This window comes from Colias philodice, chromosome 8, assembly GCF_061535455.1.
Source record: "Colias philodice isolate Cphi_HAF_F1 chromosome 8, ilColPhil1 Martin Lab GWU primary, whole genome shotgun sequence".
NCBI lineage: Eukaryota > Metazoa > Arthropoda > Insecta > Lepidoptera > Pieridae > Colias > Colias philodice.
Window position 1 is genome coordinate 10,689,233 of NC_143093.1, and position 18,041 is coordinate 10,707,273.

Consider the following 18,041-nt stretch of genomic DNA (forward strand, 5'->3'; position numbering starts at 1 on the left):
TGCAAAATAATCGTTAAACTTTGTTTCATTAAGTTAAAATATTAATTATTTAATATGTTAACTTCAGTACATCTGTGTCAAACCCATGGGTTTTGATTAATTTGAAACAAACATTATAAATACAAATATATATCTGTTATAAATTTGCAATGATTTTTTTTCTATTAGGTAACTAATATAATTATACTAATGTTATAAAGCTGAAGAGTTTGTTTGTTTGAACGCGCTAATCTCAGCAACTACTGGTCCGATTTGAAAACATATTACGGTGTTAGATAGCCCATTTATCCGGGAAGGCTATAGGCTATATAGCATCACGATAAGACTAACAGGAGCGGAGCAATGCGGGTGAAACCGCGGGATACGGCTAGTAAAAAATAAACAGACAGGAGACGATAGTTCTTGTCCTAGGTTTTGTCAATGAGTGAAAACACCGTGTGTAGTGTAGTACTTTTTCTTTTCCTTCAGTACCATCTTAACAATAACATCTCAACATTTATCTTATCTACAATTCTCTGAATCCGCATTACTCTGTGCACAACAATGTCGTGAATACAGCTAAAGATATTTATCATGTCGCTATAATGTTGAGCATTAAGTGCTTGAAGCAGTCATTGTGTACCGTACTTTGTGATATTCTGTGTCATTAGGAATATGACTGTATGTTTGTTTAACTTGAAGTAACGTATTTATAATTGTATGGATATTGGAAAGTAATTTTATTTCGGTAAAGTAATAGCCAACAATCGAAACTCGAAAGTTCTTTTTTAAGGCGAGTAATAAACGATCTATAGTAAATAATCTTATAGAGGGAGCACGATAGTTTTTATAAAAATGCTGACCTACCTACTACTACTACCTACAGCTCACAGTAATATAATAACAATATAAAACTTGACAAAAATTGCATGAAAATTGTTCAAGCTGTTTCAGATGAGCATTAACGTGTACGTAATACAAGCATTTTATAAACATAAGTACATAGTAGGTATGTAATTGTACCTATTAATAAGTTTAAATTCTTATAATATGTGAAGCTGGTTTCTGAACTAACCTCTGATCTGTTAAGCTTGTATGTCAGTGTTAAAGAAATGTAAGAATTTATGACAATATTTTAAGCGTGAAATAAAGCTATCAATGAATGATGAAACTGCCCTTACATATTTTAATACAATCCAACACACAATAGAAATAGCACAAACTAAGATAAGCCAAGCCTGTGTAAATGCAAGCGTTTTTATTTATTTCAAAGCAAATAAATATAACAAAACACATAAAGATATAGTTTTATTGCTCTGTTAACATTCTATTTATGTCGCCGTATTTTTCACAAATATATTTTTATTATCATTTTATTCCGTTCTATGCAGTCGGAAGGATTATGTTATTAAAAAAAATATAGATTTGAAATAAATACTATGTAATACCGAAAATGTAAATATTTGTTGTAGTTTTTTATACCTAGCATAACAAAACACATTATGAGCATATAACTAAAAAAGGGCTTATTATATTTATAATGATCTCGTTTATTTCTTGTATGTGCAAAAATGTCGACCAGATATTCCCAGTTATCAAAAATTCACTTATATTCAACTATTTATTTATTATATAGAACTCGTAAAATGGTTTAAAGAAATAGACAAAAACTCTACGTCTCTATAGACTCTATAAATTTTAATATATATAAATCTCGTGTCACAATGTTTGTCCTCAATGGACTCCTAAACCACTTAACCGATTATAATAAATTCGCACACCATGTGCAGTTCGATCCAACTTGAGAGATAGGATAGTTTAAACATGTAGGTACCACGGGCGAAGCCGGGGCGGACCGCTAGTCTACTAATAAATCTTAACCAAAATAAATGCCACCTGCAAAAGATTTTCCTAATAACTCACATCATCATTCAATGAATCACTAAATGTAACAAGCTAAGTATAAATATTTAATTTAAGAAACGTTATTGTTAAGTCGACTGTCGATTGAAATGAGTTAGAAATGAACTTCCTACGAGTTGTGACGTTCATAATATTATTAGTGATACTAAATACAGTGAACAGTGACATGCATGAGTATATATCTAATATACCGTCTGATGTTGGGGTATGTAATAATAATTGTGTAAATGATAAGGGTGTTATAAACTTATAACGTAACTAGCGGTCCGCCCCGGCTTCGCCCGTGGTACATTTTTCGCAATAAAAGGTAGCCTATGTTCTTTCTCAGGGTCTAAAGATTATCTGTGCCAAATTTCATCAAAATCGGTCCAGTAGTTCATGTGTGAAAACCATACATACATAGAAACTCTTTATAATATTAGTATAGATAAACAGATTAATATTATCGACAAGTGATACTTTTCTTGTTGACGATTTTCTAGTAGCCCGAGAAAATTAAGCCGAAAATTGACCATAAGCAGATATAATTCGTGTAGTTTTGAAAATCGTTTTAGAATTATGAGCAAAAATCTAAAAAAGGTCATTTGCCACCCTCCCCTACTCCGTCACCTCACCCCTCCACTCTTGAGGACTGACATGTCAAGGATAACAAGCGATTTCAAAATCTACACGATTTATTTCCGCTACTTTTACTTATTTTCTCAGACGTATGACGCTTCTAGTCGACGTTGCGATTGATTCTATAGATAAATTAATATTTTGATATCTCAAATATTGTACAACAAATTGTCTTACAGATTCAGGTATAATAAAAAATTAATATCAAAGAACGATTTATTAAAATATCGATTGATTTAAATACTTATTTACGAAATATAGTTATTTTGCGAGTAATTCATGAATGTGTGGATTGAAAAGCCTTCCTAGAATACGTTATATTATAATCATAATTAAGTGATATATTAGAAACTAGAGGTCCGCCCCGGCTTCGCCCGTGGTACATAGTTCGCAATAAATGGTAGCCTATGTCCTTTCTCAGGTATCAAAATATCTCCATACCAAATTTCATGCAAATTGGTTCAGTAGTTTGGGCGTGATTGAGTAACAGACAGACAGACAGAGTTACTTTCGCATTTATAATATTAGTATGGATTAAAAGGATATGTATTTTACAGACTTCAGTAAACAACGCTTGGAACAATATAGTAAAGGCTATAAAACGACCTGTGAAAATAAGAAGATTGGGACGAACTGGTGAGTCTTAACCATAGATTTCGTTTTTTATGTGTTTTTAACGGATTTTAAACGTGATTTATTCATTATATTTTCAAATTAGATGTTTCGTACACTTTACAGCGAGCATGGTCACGGGGAGATACGGGTCGGGTTAAAGTAAACGTTTAAAATCCGTTAAATGACTTTAATTCTTTCTTATATATAAAAATGAATCGCAAAATGTGTTGGTAAGCGCATAACTCGAGAACGGCTTAACCGATTTCGATAATTCTTTTTTTATTATATTCCTTGAAGTACGAGGATGGTTCTTATGTAGAGAAAACGTAAATATGTACCACGGGCGAAGCCGGGGCGGACCGCTAGTTTCTAAATATATATAATTAATACAAAGAAAATAAAGGTTTAAGTAAATATTCTCATAAATTTTCCCTTCATATACTTTGTTGTTTGTTTCTCTTCATAATTTTCTTCTATATGTATTTGTTCGTATATTTTTTCTATCATACCGAATACTTATTACAAATAACGAATAAATATCAACATTTATATTATAATATATCGGTTCACAAGGCTCTATTATTATTAGAGATTTTACACGTGCCGAATCTATAGTAATATTTAGTTAAAAAGTATAATGAATACATACATTTAAAACATAAAATATGTACTTATAATATAAGGTAGACTTATCAATTTAATGTACCTATGCACCGGCTGATTAGTTTAATACTAATTATTGTGACTTAAGGATTTCAAATGTAGAGACAGATTATTTTATATCAAAACCTTTTTTTGTAGATATGTAGGGAAACGCTTGACCACAATCTCGCCTGATGGAAAGCTAAGATGTGGTCTAAGATGGTTGTGCGCTTCCCTATTAGGAACCGGGAGACCTACAGATGTCATTTAAATTTCTTTCTTTCTTCTTTCAATATTTAATCAACCTCATATGTAATGTATACAAAGTACCTTATTACTCTTATTCTTACCCAACACAGAAAATTAATTAAGGTATAAAAACATATCCAAAGGTATTCCAACTATTATTAAACATCCGTAATCAAAGCATATGTCGTGGCCATATCGTAGATTTGCTCATTTCATGAAATGGCCAACATAGTTTGATCAGATCGTTAAATCGTCAACGTTTCACGATTTGGTCATCGACATTTGGCCAGATCGTATAAAATATAGGTTAGGTTAGGTTAGGTTAATAAACAACGCACGAGCCGAGCGAGCGTGCCGCGGCAGCGGGCGGCGAGTGCCAGAAGCGAATCGCTTTTTAAAAAGAAACAAAAATGGTCGCATTTCGTGAAATGGCCATCCATGTTTGGCCAGATCGATGATCTGGCCAAATGTGGATGACCAAACCGTGAAACGTTGACGATTTAACGATCTGGCCAAACTAAATTGGCCATTTCATGAAATGAGCAAATCTACGATATGACCACGACACATACATCAGATTACACTCGGACTGAATAAATACATTCTAATTAAAATTCATCTCTTAGGAAAATATTGCTTCGGACCTTACCGTATATTTTTATGGTGTATCTACACATTTGTCTTCGTTATTCGCCTAGTGGCTCAACGATATTCGACGAAACATTTGTATACGAGTGTCAACGCAAGCCACTGTTCATCAATGATATTATAAGTCGAATCGAAGTTATTTACAAATACTTCAGTTCATGCCCTTGACATATTTAATTAAGCCATGCATTTTATTTCAGTATATAGTGCAGAATCGCTCTTAAAGGAAGGCCGGTAAATACAGTACTTTAAATAATAGTATTTTGATTCTGCGGTAACTAGTATACAAATACGCTTCCTCACCCTTCCCAGACCTTTCCTTTATCACCGTCATCAATCCTTCCTTATTCCTTACCCCTTGAAAGGTAGAAATACATTTGCTCATAATAAATTTACAAGGTCCGTGATTGCTTACCATCAAGTGACCTACCAGCTGATATAACATAGACAAAAATAATTGGTTGTCTGTAAAGTCGATTTACTGACGATAGTTGAACGTGACGACGTCCGATTGTGCTTCTTTGTCGCTTGATCCACGCTCTCGCTCGCACTTCAAGCCTTACATGGAACGCCTCAGATGAAACAGAGCGAGGTAACGCCGCATGAGTCATGTTTTTTCGTGCGTGCAGCCGGCTTTATCGAATTATAAGACGTTATCACGTCAAAATGTTTTGTAATTATGTGTATCCCACTGTTTTCCCGCAAGTAGGAATTGTATCCTCTATTTCTAGTGTTTATATAAATCGCGTTGTTTAAAAAACCGTTGCACATTAGTTGCGTCTTTATGAGCAAGCCGAGGAAAATGAGAGAAAGAAAAATCGTTTATTTGAATTTAAATGACAGTACATGTTGTTTTCCTAGGCTGAAATACGTCCACACTGCATGAGCTGGTTCGCGCATAAATTGTACCCGAGATTGCTCGCTCTGTGTGGACCCGCCTATTCATTTTAAACATTTTTCATTCCAAATTTCTTCTAAATCACTGCTAAGTCCAAACAGACAGACTTAATCATCATCATATAATAATTTCTACTTCTTTCTAGGTAGAACCAAATCACCCAGAACTACAGTCTCCACTCTATCAACCCGGTATCTCATAAAACTGACCCGTCTCCACTACCAGGAAACCACGACACCTTCAACCACCACCAAGACCCTTACGAAGTTGGTGATTCCAATACTGTTACAACCAAACTGGAGGGTCAGGTTTGACTGGCGAAATGGAAAGGACATTATGAAGTCTGAAAAGAGCAAAGGTATGTTTTTATCTTCATTTAAATAGTATATAGCTTGGTAACTTTACAACTGATGGACATGAAAACAATAATTTTAAGGACAGAACTGAATTCTTCTTTTCTTCTTCTTTTTCTTAAGTGGCAACTCCCGATCCCAGTGAGGACGGATTCTGCCAATGTCAAGTTTTGAACAATTTATGTTTTTAAATGTTTAGCTAGCTCGATTCCCGATTTAGGAGGTGAATTCTCGAATATCTTTGAATGCACTTATATTTCCTTTTAAAAGTAAAGGAATGTTTCCTTTCAGCAAAATTTGCTATGCAACATTTCAAGGGCCCATCGAAAATTTCCACACTGTATAATAATAATAAGCTTTATTTATTTCCACCTTACAATTATTAATAAATACATAATTATACATATTACATTTCAGTTATTTTTTTTTCCTTTTATAATAAGTATATATTTTTATTTTTATTTTTATTTATCTATTCCTTGTTAGGTGGCCCCTTATGGGTAAAAGCCTCCTCCATCTTGTACCAAAGATCCCCATCTTGGGCCATACGCATCCAGTTTTTTCCTGCTATTTTCTCTATGTCGTCCACCCACCTCTTCTTCTGCCTTCCCACTTTCCTTTTGCCGATTGGGCCCTGCCATTTAGTGGTATGGTATAATTTCAGTTTAAAACAAAAGTGGAAATGGGCAGGACACCTCTCCAGATATAAAGATGACAGGTGGACATACACTGTATAAACATACAAAATCTATACCCAAAACATTTAGATCTTTCCCACAAAAGAAAGCTATTATTAAACACTATATAATATTACAGATCCAATGGAACCCGAGAATTACACATCGTGTGAACTGACGAGCAACATCAACAAGGCATCTGAAGATGATAGCCAGCACTATGGGAATCTTTTCTTTGTTTAAGTCTCATGTAATAAGAGTTTTATAAAGTTTAGTTATAGAGTTTTATAAATAAAGTGTATTTTGTGTAAACATTCGTATTAATTTTGCACAAAGTTGGCATGGGAATGTATTTTGATGTATGGTTAATGATGTTCCTGTTTTTTATAGCTTGCTATCCCGGAAAACGTTGTCCTGCCTTTCTCTTATTAGTTAGGGGGATACATATAAATGTTGTTGGATTCTCAGACCTACCAAATATGCACACAAAATTTCATGAAAATCGGTACAGCTGTTTCGGAAGAGTATGGTAAATGGTAACTAACTTAATTTTATACAATACTAGCTTTTCACCCGCGGCATCGCCCGCGCTGTCAAAGAAAAACCCGCATAGTTCCTCCTATGTCTCGCGTATCAAAATATCTCTATACCAAATTTCATGCAAATTGGTTCAGTAGTTAAGGCGTGATTGAGTAACAGACAGATAGACAGAGTTACTTTCGCATTTATAATATTAAGTATGGATTATAGAGAAAGAGAAAATAATTAATACTTACTTATAGATTGGGCATTTAAACACTGGTGTAAAAAAATTTGAAAGAAGTTAAATAGGGACTTTAAATTTCTAATGAATGTCGTAAAACGTAAAATTCATGAACGAAGTCGCAGGTGGAAAGCTAAAAACACTTAGTATTTTAAACTCAACTTAATTTTCTTTCCGAGTATATTCTCCATACTAAAAGGAAAGATTCCTTCAAATAAAACTCCAATTTACAGCGTATATAACGTAAAGCTAAAGAAGTAATGCAGTTTTAAACCAGTTGAAATGGATGAAAAGTAAAATAGGTCTTCAAATTTCCTTTCATTTAGATTTTAGGGTATACAAATAGTAGTTTAAAAAGATTAGAGAAACGAGTAAAAATAAACATTTATTTTAACATTTTTGTCATTAGAAATCGTAAAATACTAATAAATTTCTAACAATTTTATTGATTCGTTAAAGTACATGTTTAAACTGAAACTCAACCATTTATTTATTCAATTAGACTTGTCCTAGAAGTTGCACTTATTGAATCGTCATAGCACAGTTTTATCATTTACCACCATTCAAATATATCCTAACTAGATTTCCGCCCGCGGCTTCGCCTGCGTTTGCAAAGGAAAACCCGCATAGTTCCCGTTCCCGTGGGATTTCCGGGATAAAAACTATCCTATGTGTTAATCCAAGTTATCCTCTATATGTGTGCTAAATTTCATTGTAATCGGTTCAGTAGTTTTTACGTGAAAGAGTAACAAACATCCATACATCCATACAAACTTTCGCCTTTATAATATATATTAGATATAAATCAAACTTTAAAACTTATTATCTAAATAAAAATAACGCTAAAAAGAGATAGCTGATGTAGTTATTACAGTACCGATGAACAGAATCTAATAAAGAACGTATGTAAAAAAGGATGCCAGGAGTTTCATAGAAAAATATCTGATAAACATAGAAGAAGCTAACAACCTCCTAGTTCAACAACATGACGTGCACTAAATTTATTTAGCCACAGAAGACAAATGAGCAAACGCTAACTTGTAATTAACATACAATGTACGTATATTAGTCGTAAATTACTTGGAACTAGCATGTCTGTATGTCTCTACTATATAATAGACTAAGTGCATTACACTAAGGAGATGTCTATAATACAAAAATGAAACGCTAAATTTGTTGCTAAGCGCAAATCTCGAGAACGGCTAAACCGATTTCGTTAATAATTTCTTTATCAATTCCTCGAACTACGATGATTGTTCTAATGGAGAAAAAACGTAAACACACCACGGACGAAGCCGGGGCGGGCCACTAGTTTAATAAAGAGCAATAAACCTAACCTAACCTAACCTAACACCTTCTGAGTTTTTCTTTGATAAGACCTTCCCCTGGCAATAACGAACACTTAGCGAAAAAAAAAATTATCGAAATCAGTCCAGCCGTTCATGCATGTCCGTGACCAAAGGCCAAAATATCATTGTCTTATCTATAGTTTCAAGGAATAACCAGGAACCTATGTAAATGTTAGTAAAATGTTTGGGAGTCTGAATCCTTGCAAATGCCACTATTTGCGTAAACGGCATTCCAAGAAATACGAGGCTTAGTGTAACTGGAGCCGGGATAATGAATTCAAATTCAAATTCAAATTTTATTCCAGATTTACATAAAGTGTGATTTTTTAGTTTTGCTAGTTTAATTCATATTGTTTGTTTTTAAACTACTTCTCTTTTAATCCCTCAGTCCCTGAATCACAGACACAATAGAAAATCTATTGTGTCGCGGCCCGATCGGGCCGCTCGGTGGTCAATGGGTTAAAGCATATTCTTATGTTAAGTATGCGAGTCTTAGTTTTCAATTGTTTGGTACGAATGAAATAATGATTTTTTGAAACTGAAACAATATAAAAAAAATGTTGTGTGGTTTTATGAAACCACGGTAAAAGTGAAACTGTTCGAACGGTTCCGAACACTGCTTTGTGTAGCGCATGTCGCGTGACGGTCGGCTGCCGAGTATGTATACCTACTCGGCAGCCTCGATACACGCGACATGCGCTACACAGACCAAAAAGTTTGAGACGATGTAATAAAAGTTTCACTTTAATAAAAATATTTTTTTTATATTATTATTTATCTTTATAAGGATTTGAGATGACCTGCTTTAAGCACATTTGCTTGTTTAAACTTTAAAAATATCTACTCATGATTTGGTCTATTCATTTTACACCATCCTGAATACCTGCACAATATTTTCAGTTAATCTTTCTTCGTACTACAATGCATAAATAAATAAATAAATAAATAGATCGCCGAATATTCTAAATTATTGATTAGAATCGAATGTAATACAAAGATCTAGAAACCTAATCATAATTTCCCATACACAATCAATAAGGAAACATTCAATCCATTCAATCTCCAGGTATACAAACATAATATATTATGTACTACATATGTATAAACACATATAATATTAATTCAACATACCAAATGTCCGCATGCCACATATTATGACGAGGGTATGAAATTTGACGGCCACCTGTGACCCGTCAGAAATAGAAGTCATCAAATAGAAATATTTAGAAGGTATTTTTATATTTGCTACAATCAATTGAACAAAACATTTATGTAGAGTCTAATAAGATATATTTTATATTTCATTCTTCTGCTTATTTTTTGCTTGAGCGCGCTGATCTAAGGAAACACGGGTCCGATTTGTAAAATTATTTCACTGTTAGATAGTCTATTTATCGAGGAAGGCTTATATAGGTTATACAATATACATACCTAATATAATATTATCATCACACAAAGACCAGTAAAACCGCGGGGCACAGCAAGTCATTTATGCAAGCTTTAATAGAATGCATGCTTGCCACACTTACATTTCAATTTAAATTTTATCTCTATTTCACTAAACTATTAAAATCACATTTAATTTGTTTAAAACACTTAAAACAGTAGCCCTCTACGTGATATCGCATTATTCAAATGATTCAATCTCTTACACTCGTATTCTTAGAGGATTTGCACTGAAATGTCTATAAAGTGGCCGGGATTCTGGATCACTGTACGAATGAATGAATATAAAGGAGGCTAAACACCACTCGGTTTTAATACGTATTTCGATTTGTGGTTGAATTTATAAACTAACGCAGATATAATATATAGAACTAGATTTCCGCCCGCGGCTTCGCCCGCGTTTGCAAAGGAAAACCCGCATAGTTCCCGTTCCCGTGGGATTTCCGGGATAAAAACTATCCTATGTGTTAATCCAAGTTACCCTCTATATGTGTGCTAAATTTCATCGTAATCGGTTCAGTAGTTTTTACGTGAAAGAGTAACAAACATTCATACATCCATACATCCATACATCCATACAAACTTTCGCCTTTATAAATATTAGATTTGTGTTTTAATGAAGTAATTGTTTTCAGCAAATAAAGAAAACGATTAAGAAGGTAAAATGTCTAGGCTGAATGACAGATTTAATTATATGAGTAGTTCATAATAACTTCCGCATCAAGCATGATCACTGATGTTTTTCGTTAAACTAAATCAAAAACAAATATATTCATAAGTAGCCTCAAAATAAGTATCAGAAATAAACATAAACAAAAAGAAAATATTTTAACATTAGTTTAACTATTTAGAGACAATTGAAATGGTGAATTTTAGATTTAAATATGTATGTACATTTACATTATCACTACAAACTATAATATTACAATACGATTATCATATATCAATATTCAATCGTTATCTATCAGAAAATTCATTCACACCAACTCACGAAAAGACATCTCTAAGCCTTCGCAGTAAAATCAATTACGCATAATCGTATGCAAAAACTTGTTCAATGAATAGGCGTCATCGCATTGCCTCAAAGGCCTTTGAAAATTTTGCCGTTCCTCACAAACAAAGCAATATTGATCCATTGTATTTGGTTGAACATGGATACACCTAGGGTTATCGAAAACTTTAAAATGTTAATTGCTGTAAATACTAAAAGTTTTGGTAAAAACAAGGTTTCAAGCCTTGCTTTTACCAAAACTACTAGGGTAGTGAATTTTACTAATATTATAAATGCGAAAGTTTATGAACATGTATGTATGTATGTTTGGCTAAGACTGAAATGTCTGGTAACAGAAAGGCTTGAAAATAGGGTTGTGATGGTTACTAATATTATAAATACGAAAGTTTATGAGAATAGATATACCTATTGTATGTACGTTTTTCACTTTTTCACGAAAAGTCCTGGACGGAGTTGGATGAAACTTTATATTTATTTAGGTTATATAACATAATAACACATGAGCTATAGAAATATTTGATATAAGCGGATAAAACCGCACGACACAACTAGTAAAGTTAAATTTTCGGATTTGAATCAAAATCTTAAGAAGTTTGGAGTACCTAAAGTTATTTGAAAAATATTTCTTTTGTCTTGTTTTGTGGCTGGAAATTTCACAAATTGATTCTCTCTTTACGCATGTAAATCTTCATCTTTTTATGCCAACTTAAATTAATTTTATGAAATGAAATTAGTTCCTATACGAAGTTTACACCAACATCATCTAAATAAACAAACAAGAAATACTTGAAAACTGTTATTTAGATAACATGCATCCAAGACCATTGCCAATACTTTAACATCCACAAAAATGCCTCCAAATCTTTCGCGGCTGTTCAATCCGGATCTAACCGGTAACCCTGTACGCAAACCGACAAACAGAACCTAGTATTTGTTACGTTAACGGTAAATTCAACAGTTTGGTATTAAGGGCTTGACCGGCCACAATCTGGGTATTATTTTTGTTTTGCTTCTTGGAATAACTCTATAGTGTTTTTGAAAATGTTTAATACGATTTTTATAGTATTCCTTGTATTGTGTTTTGCTTTGTGAATGTCTGTACAACTACGTAATTTAAAACATTTATTTATGTTTGTTTCTTTTTGAAGTGTAACTTCTTTTGGCGGGTTGAGAGTAATATTTCAAGGTTGCGTCATGGCAATACCGTCAAGTCATGGAATAAGGCGACGATTTTGGTATCTTTGAATTTTGAAAAAAAATTTCACTTCTGACACGTGTGCTTTTCACTTACGCTCTTTTTTAATTATTTTTGTACAAGTTTTAAACAGCTTATATAACAAGCAAAAGTAAACAAACAGTAGTGGAAAACAATTTCTTCTTATTGATTCTAAATCCTTCCTTTTAAAACTTTCAATGCGTAGAGAGAAACTTGTAAGTAAGAAAAAGGTCTTTTTCGGGATGATTCGGGATCAATCAAATATATTTTTGGGTCAATGAAGATATATATTTGGTTAGCCAGGATCAAAGGAGGGGAAATCTCACTTGTCAATAATAATTATGTTCTATTAATTGATATTTTTGGACGAAAGAAAATGAACTTTCAGGGAAACATTTACTTAAAACACTGATTTCTTGTATATAACACATTTAATATCTTCTTCATCAAATCATCATGCTTCCCGTGATTTATTATGTAATGTAGAGAAGAAAAGAATATCTTATAACGCAGAGAAATAATAATAAGTTCGTTTCTCAAATATTAAAACATTAGTCAAACGCAGTTGAAAGCTAAACCTTCAACATCTTATGCACTGTACTGCAATACTTTAAATTCTTATACAAAAATGCCTGTTACGCTAAAATATAGATTTTTCTTTTAAATTTATCATTAATTTATGTATTAAAATGTGTTGACAATATTATGATGTAATGTTTATCACTTTTGTATTTAACATAATATTAATGACCATAATATGCAACATGAAGGCAGTATTTATTAAAATAAACTTTATAATTACACCCCATCATTTGTCACAAGGGACTGATAATTATTATTTGCCCCAAAAAAAACAAACCACCTTTTTACTTTAAGTTTATTAAATTTAATGGTGCATTTTCGAAGTTCGACCCCAAAAGAATATAAGAATGTATTTAGATATCTACAGGGAGTATATTAAAATCACGAGGGTGGATTCCTTTGAACCAACACTTTGAAGACGGGGTCACTTTGAATGCTATAATTGGACCCTCAAACTCCATAGTATATGAGGAAAAAGTTGATCTTGCATCGTGATTATTTGTGCTATGAATACCGCTTAAGAATGGTAAGGTTATACCTTAGGGGTCTACGTAATGTAGAGCGTTTTTTTTTATTCGTGAAAGTAAATAGGTCTTATAGGGTACAAGAAACGCTTAAGAGTACTTAGTCAATAGCGATATAATAATTTGAATTAAATTGAGTTGTAATATTCGCAATATTTATCTATAGTTCAAATATATTCTACGAGCACGAGTAGTTACGGTGCTGTTATGTAATATATTAGTCATAAATCCTTAATTAGCTATATAATACTACTTATTCACTCCTAAGTCCAAAATCTACGAGAAATACATTTTTTGTTTTCTTCTTTTCATTAATTTAAAAAGAAATGTAGGTACTTAATGAAAAAAAAGTGTAATCAATATCCTTTTTTTTCACTATACGATACATAGAATTGAATACATTCTAAAACAAGCATATTCTAATAAGCATAACATTCTCAATATCCAAAAAGGTTGTAAAAAAAGAACTGGCTATAACTCATCATACTGGACTAACGCCAACATTGCAAAATGTAAATCCAATACACAACGAATTCAAACCTATGTACGGTTAGGTTGGTACTGCACTGGATGGAAGAGATATTATTTTTCACCCAACTGTGAAAGAAGCCTATGTTTTTCGACTGTTTCTATGTTATCTATCTATGTATTTTATTTGGCACACCGTAGAGCCTAAACTGCTGGACGGATTTTGACTTATTAGATGTATTTGTAATCGTCAGTAGTTAAAAAAACCCGCATAGGTCCCATTCCCGTGGGCTTTCTATGATCAACCTATCCTTTCCCAGGTGTCAAATTTTATCATTATGTAGTTTATATAATATCATCTATAGCTATCGCTAGGAACAATAGGAGCGAAACAATGTGGCTACAACCATGACACTTCTTTATAACATTAGTTAGGAAAAGCGTTACTCGATTATTGAACTACCAGAAAAAATATTTTTTAATTCAAGTAGTTCTCAAGAAAGCGCGCTCAACTAAACAAACACTCATTTAACATTAGTATAGACAAAAAAGTCCGGGCATTTTTTAATTTTCAGACGATAAAAGTATTAATTCGTCTAGACTGTCTAGACTAAAAATGTAATTTACAGTTCTCGTGTTTTATCTAAATTCTATACAAATCATTTTTATGGATGACTGTTATAACTGTTATGGCTACAAAATAAAAAGTTTTTAAACGTAGAGATACTCGTAATTTATATAATTAACTAGCTATGCCGCGCGGTTTTTACCGCATTACTGCGCTCCTGTTAGGCTTAGTGTGATGATATATTATTATAACCTTCCTCAATAAATGAACTATCTAATATATATACTATATATACAGTGGTGGACGTTTAATTAGAAACACGTAACACAATGAAGTAGTCATCAAATTCATTTGACATTTGACATTTGTGTATAATAACGTATTAGAGAATAAGCATTATTTCATATGTAATAGAACACCCGTTTATCTAGCTTTATAAGAAATTGCTTAATTTTAATCAAACGTTAGCTTAAATTAATAAAATTAAACCACTTTAAGTGAAGTCTGATTTCCGAGTATTTTAAGTCTGGACAACAAATTAGAAACAGCATGATTCCAGTGTTCCAAAGTCAAAACCTGTTGAAATGCCGCCAATATTTTTTTCTTCTACAAATATTTGCACCGTTTTTAAACATTCTATCTAAAAATTTCTGAAAATTAATTAATTTTGCAGTAAAATGGGTAAAAGTAAGATTTGTGACCCATCAACAAGAAAAATAATTTTAAGTTTACATTTTGACAAAAACTAGAGTTACAGGAAATGTGCAAATCATTTAGGGTGTTCGATAAAAATATATTCAATGCTATAAGTAGTTTATTTAAAAGAGCATGGTACTTCCAATCAAGTGCCAAGAAAAGCTCGACCATGAAAAACCGCTGCACGCGAGGATAGGCAAATGATTCTTTTGGCAAAGATGGATCCATTTAAAAGTTCAAATTCTAATATAAAATTAGTTTTTTCCGAAGACGAACCTCACAATGTGTCGATGAGATCGGTTCGCAGGCAGTAAGTCGAGGCAAATTTTTTTTGGGAGAGACGCCAGGAAAGTACAGCTTCTTACTAGGCAGTACAGGAAACAACGATTTTCATTTACTAAGAAATATTGCTAGTGGACAGTCCGCCAGTGAAAAAGTTTTATTTTGGGATGAAACTAAAATTAATTTAATCAATTCTGATGGCAAAGGATACGCGCGTCGTTCAGTTAACCAGGCCTTAGATAATAAATAAACAGTTCAGCATGGTGGAGGAAACATTATAGTATGGGCACGTATGGGGTTGTTTTTAGACTGTTATAATCTTTATAGACAACAATGGCTGTACAACGTCGTGGCTTAGATTGTATGAGATTTTCACACGTTTGCAAAAACATATTTCCTAATAGAATTAGGGCCTTTAAATGGATCTATCTTTGCGAAAAGAATAATTTGCCTATCCTCGCGAGCAGTAGATTTTCATGGTCAAGCTTTTCTAGGCACTTAATCAGAAGTACCATGCTCTTTGAAATAAACTATAGCATTGAATATCTTTTTATCGAACACTCTAAATGATTTGCAATTTTCCTGTAACTCCAGTTTTTGTCAAAATGTAAGCTTAAAATTATTTTTCTTGTTGATAGGTCACAAATCTTACTTTTACCCATTTTTGCCGCAAAGTTACTTAATTTTCAGAAACTTTTTGATAGAATGTTTAAAAAACGGTGCAAATATTTATAGAAGAAGAAAATATTGACGGCATTTTAATAGGTTTTGACTTTAGAACACTCGAAACATGCTGTTTCTAATTTGTTGTCCAGACTGAAAATACTCGGAAATCAGACTTCACCTAAAGTTGTTTGATTTTATTAATTTAAGCTAACGTTTGATTAAAATTAAGCAATTTCTTATAAAACTAGATAAACGGGTGTTCTATTACATATGAAATAATGCTTAATCTCTAATACGTTAATACACAAATGTTCAATAAACTTGATGACTACTTCATCGTGTTACCTGTTTCTAATTAAACGTCCACCACTGTATATATAATATATAACAGTGTAATCATTTTTCAAATTGGACCGGTGGTTTTTGAGTTTAGCGCGTTTATGCAAACAAACAGACTCTTAAGCTTTATAATGTTAGTAAGTATAATTTTATTATGTAGTAAGAGTATTTTATTAGAGAGATTATAGAGTATTTTATTCTGTAAGTTACTTATCATTAAACTGTTTAATTATAATCGTATCCTTTAATATTTTTATATTAATCGTTATTCGAGTATAACTTTGTCTGCAGTCGTATAGTCATAATTTTAAAGCGTGTTCACTGATGAAGGTCAGCAAGGAGTTGAACATATAGGTAATTAAAAAAAAAAAAAAAATTATATCTTAGCTTTGGATATGGTTCACAAGCCTAACAGTTCCACCGCAGAAATATTTAAGCATATGGCTTATTATTGTGGTGCATTATGCAATTGAAACTGTAAACGTAGGAATAAAAAGTAGTCAAGTTATGGAACTCCCTACCTTTAAAAATCAGACTTGCTCCTTCCTTATCCTCTTTTAAACATCATGTCCGTAATCATTTCCTCTTAACTGCCTATAATTCGGATTAGTTTATGTAGTATACTTCTATTTAGACATTTATATTTTATTTATATATTTATATATATATTTAATATTTATATAGTTACTACTATGTAGTATGCATATGTGTATGTATGTATGTGTATCTTATGATATATTTGTATTTCATATATTTATTTAGGTAATATTAGTAATATTATTATTTATATATATATATATATTTTTTTTTTTATTTTTGTTCATTTTTACGTATTTATATCATGTACTGTATAAAATGTGTATATATTTCATTGTGTTCTCTTATTATTTCTACCCTATTCTAAAAATATGTTTTTTTTTTGTCCGACAACTTTTTGCGCTTCTTTGCCTTTCTCCCCGTGGTTGCCTGGCAGAGATCACTGCATAGTGATAAGGCCGCCCTTTGTGCTTTCTAATCTTATTTTTGTAACCTTTATGTATATTTTGTTTTTTTTTTGCACAATAAAGTGTTAAATAAATAAATAAATAAAAATAACATATTGTATGGAATACTCTATGAGTAGAGTTTATGAAACTGAAGTAGAATACTACTAATATTATAAATGTGAATGTTTGTTTGTTAAACTGGAAATAGAGCAACAGTTTGACATGCAGTTTAGCTTAAATATGGCTCAGTGATATTAAAATATCATGCGTTTGTAGTTTTCTTATCCCTAAAACAGGAATATATTTTATATGGTAATAGACTGGCAGCATTAAGTAGTATTATATTTCATACTTAGTAGTATTACAGTTCATTTATATATACAGTTCATTTATTTTTATTTATATAGATATAGGAAAAGTATAGTATCCGTAACAGTTATATTGTGCTCTTGTAAAATGTGTTAATCCAGATACATACATGCAAACAACATAGACACATACGTACAAACACACTCGCACAACCACAACACAACAATAAATAT

At 32.1% G+C, this 18,041-nt stretch overlaps 1 protein-coding gene across 1 annotated transcript; it reads left to right on the plus strand.

Moving 5' to 3' along the window:
* The first annotated feature begins 2,002 nt into the window (after positions 1-2,002).
* On the plus strand, positions 2,003-6,845 carry LOC149486805 (uncharacterized). The gene is made up of 4 exons (XM_089697863.1): positions 2,003-2,107; positions 3,078-3,156; positions 5,718-5,930; positions 6,742-6,845. Exons 1-4 carry the CDS (start codon positions 2,003-2,005, stop codon positions 6,843-6,845), a joined length of 501 nt encoding a protein of 166 aa, XP_089553989.1.
* The last annotated feature ends 11,196 nt before the right edge of the window (positions 6,846-18,041 follow it).